Source organism: Blennius ocellaris (genome assembly GCF_963422515.1).
Source record: "Blennius ocellaris genome assembly, chromosome: 12".
Lineage (NCBI taxonomy): Eukaryota > Metazoa > Chordata > Actinopteri > Blenniiformes > Blenniidae > Blennius > Blennius ocellaris.
In genome coordinates, this window is record NC_137661.1 from 10,667,935 (window position 1) to 10,674,504 (window position 6,570).

The 6,570-nt window shown below is 40.2% G+C and overlaps 1 protein-coding gene across 1 annotated transcript; it reads left to right on the plus strand.

Annotated features, from left to right (window-relative positions):
• The first annotated feature begins 952 nt into the window (after positions 1 to 952).
• ptgs2b (prostaglandin-endoperoxide synthase 2b) lies at positions 953 to 5,304 on the plus strand. Its single transcript, XM_080506922.1, has 10 exons — positions 953 to 1,071; positions 1,275 to 1,391; positions 1,491 to 1,634; positions 1,779 to 1,922; positions 2,110 to 2,291; positions 2,380 to 2,463; positions 2,548 to 2,794; positions 3,090 to 3,376; positions 3,478 to 3,625; positions 4,190 to 5,304. Exons 1-10 carry the CDS (start codon positions 1,011 to 1,013, stop codon positions 4,600 to 4,602), a joined length of 1,827 nt encoding a protein of 608 aa, XP_080363048.1. The 5' UTR covers positions 953 to 1,010; the 3' UTR covers positions 4,603 to 5,304.
• Positions 5,305 to 6,570: the final 1,266 nt, after the last annotated feature.

Consider the following 6,570-nt stretch of genomic DNA (forward strand, 5'->3'; position numbering starts at 1 on the left):
TGTTTTCTCTGAGGGGAAAAAAAAGGGGGGGTAAGAAAAAAGTTACTGGAATCTCGGAACAATAACCACACTGACTCGGTGGCTGACTGTACACTTCCACACTTATCCAAATGCGCACAAGTCCACAGGAGGGCGCGTAAAGTCTGCAACGATCAGACAGAATGAATGACTCTTTCTGAATTACTTAGAGGGTGACACAGCAGCGACGCTGATAAATTATACATTTGTTGAATGATTCTATTGGAATCATCTTCCTTTTAATTTCCAACATGTGTTTGAAGATAGGCATAATAATAATAAAAAAAGATTAAATCAAAGTATTGGCCCTAAATATTGTCATCACATATCGTATTCTATATACACAAAAAGTATATACTTGTATATCATCATTCAATTTATATATATATAGGTATTATACATTATATATATATGATACCTCGTACTTACTTCGCTCCCTGTCTTCATGTGACTTGTTTTTTTAATTCAATAAACATTGGACCAGAATTAAGACGTTAATCTAATCACACACCGTTTTATAAAGTCATGTTTCTCGTACCTTTGCGTGAGTGGTACAAGCAATAGTTTACATATTAGTTTTAATGTTTCTGCATATCTAATTATGATTCATTAACTTTAGCAGTCCATGGATTTCTGAATTTATGAAAAGAGTAAAATTCACACCTGAAAGAATGAATGATTAAATTTGCTTTGGGAAATTTTGGTGATTATCAAGAAGAAGAAAAATGATGGAAAAAATTGCTTATCGGTGACTGATTAAGAACATAGTTTGGGTTGTGAAAGAAACTGGACTCCCAAGGTGGTTCAGATAAGTTGGGACACACTTCCGCTCCATTCATGAAAAAAAAAAAAAAAAAAAAAAGCTGACGTCAGAGGCGTGAGGATATAAAATCTGACAGTGCTGCAGGTTTGGACAGAAACTTTCAGCCTCAGAGCGACGCCACAGCGGGGGAGAGGAGCCAAACGAAAGACTGAAAGACAATACTTGGAGCATGAACAGACTTACATTAGCGGTTTTCCTGTTGGCCCTGGGTTTTCTTGTCTGCGAAGGGGGTAAGAGAAACTTTCGATCCCACAGACGTCACTGCGACGGCTTAAATCTTAAATTCAGATAGGAACAGTCCTGACAAAGATTTTAATTTCGAAAACTTCCATTTTAATAACAATAGAATGTGTTTTGACATGTCCTTATTATTGTCAGACTTATATATTTGCTTTTAATTGTTAATCAATGTCCCAACTGTTGTCTCACACAGGTAATCCATGTTGCTCGGAGCCATGCCAGAACAGGGGCGTTTGCACAGCAATGGGCTCAGATAATTATGAGTGTGACTGCACACGTACAGGCTATTATGGACAAAACTGCTCTACTCGTAAGTATGAGGAGCACACATGAGGTGGATTTCAAATGGGAGGGTGTATCTGTTGTAAAGACTATAAGTTAATTCAATTTCTCTCTTGGCTCCTGACAGCGGAATTCCTCACCTGGATCAAAGTGACCCTGAAACCATCGCCCAACACCATCCACCATCTCCTCACGCATTATAAGGGCTTCTGGAACATCATCAACAACATCTCATTTCTGAGGGATGGCATCATGAGATATGTGCTGACATGTAAGTCTCCTGAGCTGCAGGCAAATTTAAAAGGGTCATTGGAAGCTTCTCTATAACACATTAAATCATTTGCATATGCAGCTTGTGCAAAAGCAGCTGTGTTCATGCAAATTAAAATGTAATGTTATCTTTGTTCCTCTTCAGCTCGATCCCACTTCATTGACAGTCCTCCAACTTTTAATGCGGATTATGGTTACAAAAGTTGGGAAGCCTACTCCAATCTTTCCTACTATACCCGTACCCTCCCACCTGTGCCGGAGGATTGCCCAACCCCTATGGGAGTAGTAGGTGAGTACATTCTCGCTGCATTTAGAAAACCAGTTTTGTCAGATTTTTTAATAATGAGTATTACATCATGGGAACAGCCAATTGAAAAATAAAAAAACTTTTACAAAACAAATAGTAACTAGTTTATAAAAAGCTTTAAATTCCGTGCGTGTTGAATGAATGCTTACTGTGATGTTTTTGTTTCCAGGTAAAAAGGAACTGCCCGACATCAAAGTTTTGGCTGAAAAGCTCCTGATGAGAAGACAGTTTATTCCCGATCCACAAGGCACCAGCTTGATGTTTGCATTTTTTGCACAGCATTTTACGCACCAGTTCTTCAAATCTGATATGAAGAAAGGACCTGCTTTTACCCTGGCTCAGGGCCACGGGGTGAGTAATTCACCGCAGTGGAAAAAAGATTTGCTACGTGTAAGAAAAGTTGTCACAAATGTCTAATGGATGTTGTTTACTCTTTCAGGTGGACCTAAACCACATTTATGGTGGCAACCTGGAGAGGCAACACAAGCTCAGACTCTTCAAGGACGGCAAACTCAAATATCAGGTATGAGATAAACCAGCTGCTGTCCGGACATCCAGATCCCTTCAGACCACACACGTGGCTCATATTTGCCTCATAACTCTACAGATTCTGGATGGAGAGGTTTACCCCCCAACGGTGAAGGAAATTGGTGCGGACATGCACTATCCTCCTCATGTCCCAGACTCCCACCGCTTCGCTGTCGGCCATGAGGCGTTCGGTCTGGTCCCGGGTCTGATGATGTACGCCACAATCTGGCTTCGTGAACACAACAGAGTCTGTGATGTGCTGAAGGAGATTCACCCTGACTGGGATGATGAACGGCTTTTCCAGACCACACGGCTCATCCTGACTGGTAAGAATTTATTTTTTACACCAGCAGAGAACTTATTAAGAAATTGCTGTTCTGTAACTGAAAAAGTAACGTTGAACTGAATAGAGTTGCCGAGGATGGAGGTTTCAAAAGTTGTACTTTTTATTGTTGTAATTATTAACTAGTAACCTTTGTTGCATTCATAACAAAAAGAGGAAATGGTTTGTTTTACATGACTTATTATATTACATGATTTTTTTTTATGACTTATTGTATTGGAAAAAGGAACACACAGTTTTAACATCCGCATTTTTTTTTCTAATAATTTGTCCTGTAGGTGAGACCATCAAGATTGTGATCGAGGACTATGTGCAACATTTGAGTGGATATAACTTCAAGCTCAAGTTCGACCCCGAGCTGCTCTTTAACCAGCGTTTCCAGTACCAGAATCGCATTGCATCTGAGTTCAACACCTTGTACCACTGGCACCCTCTGATGCCTGATAGTTTCCACATTGAGGAGAAAGATTACAGCTACAAACAGTTTGTCTTCAACAACTCTGTCGTGACAGAGCATGGCATCAACAACCTGGTGGAGGCATTTACCAAACAGATTGCTGGACGGGTAAGAACTACTAATACTCTTAAAGTAATAACAAATCAGAGTGAGAGTGTGATACTGCTGTTGTTTGGACGAGCTACTTAACATTTCTTTCACTTTGTTAGGTTGCAGGTGGTCGAAATGTCCCAGGACCTGTCTTGTATGTGGCCATTAAGTCAATAGAGCACAGCCGGCAAATGCGATACCAGTCTCTGAACGCCTACAGGAAACGGTTTTCCTTGAAACCCTACAGTTCATTTGAAGACTTAACAGGTGAGACACATTAAGCATCATTCACTGCACTTAATACAAAAGACATAACAAGATTAATGAAGAAGTTACGAGTAACATTTATGGCTAAGACCACATTTTGCCTCAATAGCATGGTCATGAATTGCTGGAAAATGAGCTTGAAAAAATATTTCCAATTGCTGCAGTTAAGGCCAACCATTGTTTACTTGAGCTTAAGGAAGTGGTTTTTCAACTGTTTCAGTTACCAGCAGCTTTGGAAGTTAGATATTTATTTCCGCGTCTCTAAGTGCCAGATGTTCATTTCTTCTTTACTAGTGTAAGCAGATTGTCATCACAGAGAAGAAGCTATAAACAGACCTCCTGTTTTGGAGGAGAAGACTTCAATTTCTCAAAACATGAGGATTTTATGTTGATTCAAAATCTACTTTGATGTACTAGTTAAAAAATAACCAGTTTGAGGAGACAGCCAGCCCATAGTAAAAAAAGAGAAATATCATCAGATTAAAGCACAAGCATAATATTTACACTCACTGCAAGCTGAGCCAGTGTGAGATTCCTAATTTTTCTTCATATTATTTCATTCAGGTGATAAAGAAATGGCGTCTGTGCTGGAGGAGCTGTACGGGCATGTTGATGCTGTGGAGCTCTACCCTGGCCTGCTGGTGGAGAAACCCAGACCCAATGCTATCTTTGGGGAGACGATGGTGGAGATGGGAGCACCTTACTCCCTCAAGGGCTTGATGGGAAATCCAATCTGCTCCCCTGAATACTGGAAGCCCAGCACATTCGGAGGCAGCGTGGGATTCAACATCGTCAACACCGCCTCCCTACAGAAGCTCGTCTGTAATAATGTGCGCGGCCCCTGTCCTTTGGCTTCTTTTCATGTGCCAGACGTTAAAGAGACGGGATCCATAATCATTAACTCAAGCACATCACACTCGGGTGGCAGTGACATCAACCCCACAGTCATTTTAAAAGAAAGAACTACTGAGCTCTAATTTAAAATAGATAATAGATTTTAGGTAAAAAAAATTGTATTAGTTCAATATTTATTTATTTATTTTATATTTATTATATTTGTATTTATAGCATACTATTAAAGTAATGTTAAAAATCTTTATTTCTGTGTAATTGTGTGTGTAATATCTGTTTATTGTTTTGTTTTGTTTTTGTTTTTTATTTACCAAATAGAAAAGTCTGGTTATGTTTATTTATTGACCGATTCTTTGTATTTTAAATTATTGTCACAGAAATAACCTCAGTCACTGCAACATGATACTTGAATAATAGTTTACAGTTTCAACTTTGCATTTATGTGCCTTACATTCAAATGTTTCCTGAGTTTAACTGTTATACTTCCATTGCTGTACATGGACTTAAATGGCTTTTCTTGTACACGTCTGTAGAGTTTTATGGGACACAGAGTAGTGGCCCAGTTTAGTACTGACCTTCGCAGAGACTGTGTTGAATTGATTTAACGTGCATCAAGAAACATTGCTGTTTTAGCGTCATCTTTTTCTGTCTATGTATTGTGAGGGTAATTTAAAATGTTAAGGATTTGTTTCTCCTTGTTAAAAGTGCCTTGTTCCACAGAAATTGTTTTATTCTTTAATGTGGTTTTATTTTGCCCTCAGTGCCTGCTGACTTGAAAATTTTACTTCAATAAAAGCTGATCAGAAATGATTGACATTTCTCGGAAATTAACAGTTTTCACTTTGTGTTTCATTTTGTTTTGTGATATTGTCTGGCCTGACCGTAACAATGGGGAAATTAAAGCAATTAGTAAAATGATCATAATTACTTTTCTTGCAAGCACAATGTTTCTTCCAGTTGCTCTATGGCAACAACAAGAAACGACAAACATCTGCTGTTAAAATGTTGCGCCATCATGTCTGACAGTCTTTGTATTTGGATCAGTTTCACCCCACTGTCCCTCCCAGCAACGTTTTGCCTGAGAGACAGACTGATCCTGTCCAACAGCCAACGTCATGATGACTCACAAAGCATTATAAATAATTTAACGTGGTGTGCTTGGAGGGTGTATAATTATCGCAAGAGGTTAAATTGTGCGTTGACATTTTCTTGCACCGTGATCTCGGCTGACCTCGCGTGGTCTGGGAACACCTCGGCCGTCGTCAAGAAGGCCCAATGGCGGCTGCACTTCCTGAGGGTGCTCAGGAAGAATGATATTTGCCAGAAGCTACTGGAAACCTTCTACCGATCGACCATCGAGAGCATCCTGACCTACTGCGTCCCCGTGTGGTTCTCCCACTGCACCGAGGCAGACCGGAGGAGGCTCCAGAGGGTCGTAAAGACAGCAGCAGAGGATCATCGGCTGCCCCCTCCCCACACTAAAAGGCATTTACATGTCACGGCGCCTCAGAAGAGCCGAGGCGATCACAGCTGACGACACCCACCCTGCACACCACCTGTTTGAACTGCTGCCCTCAGGCCGGCGGTACCGGTCCATCAGGACTAGGACCAATAGAGGGACAGCTTCTTTCCTCAAGCCATCACTGCACTGAACACTTAAAAGAACTACCTACCTCAGACTGTGTGCAATACACTACATTCTGTGCAATAACATGTACCTTGTGCTCAAACTGCACATACTCATTCAGCCAAGGTACCTCAAGTAGCTAGTTTTGTATTTTCTATAACTTATTATCGGTATGTTTCTTTTTTAATTTTTTACCTTACTGCACTAATGTCCTTCACTCACTCACTCATCTGGGTGTGTGTGAGCGGGTCTGTATGAGAGCTGAAAGTGCGTGTGAATGTTTAGGTTATTCTGTATATATGATATGTCTGCTGATATTAATGCGATGCTGAATGTGAGAATGGCTGCCTGTGTTCCATTGTATGTCTACTGTGTGTCTACTGTAGCTACACCGCAATTTCATTGTACCATGTACAATGACAATAAAGCTTCTAATCTAATCTAATCTAATCTTTTTTTTTTTCAA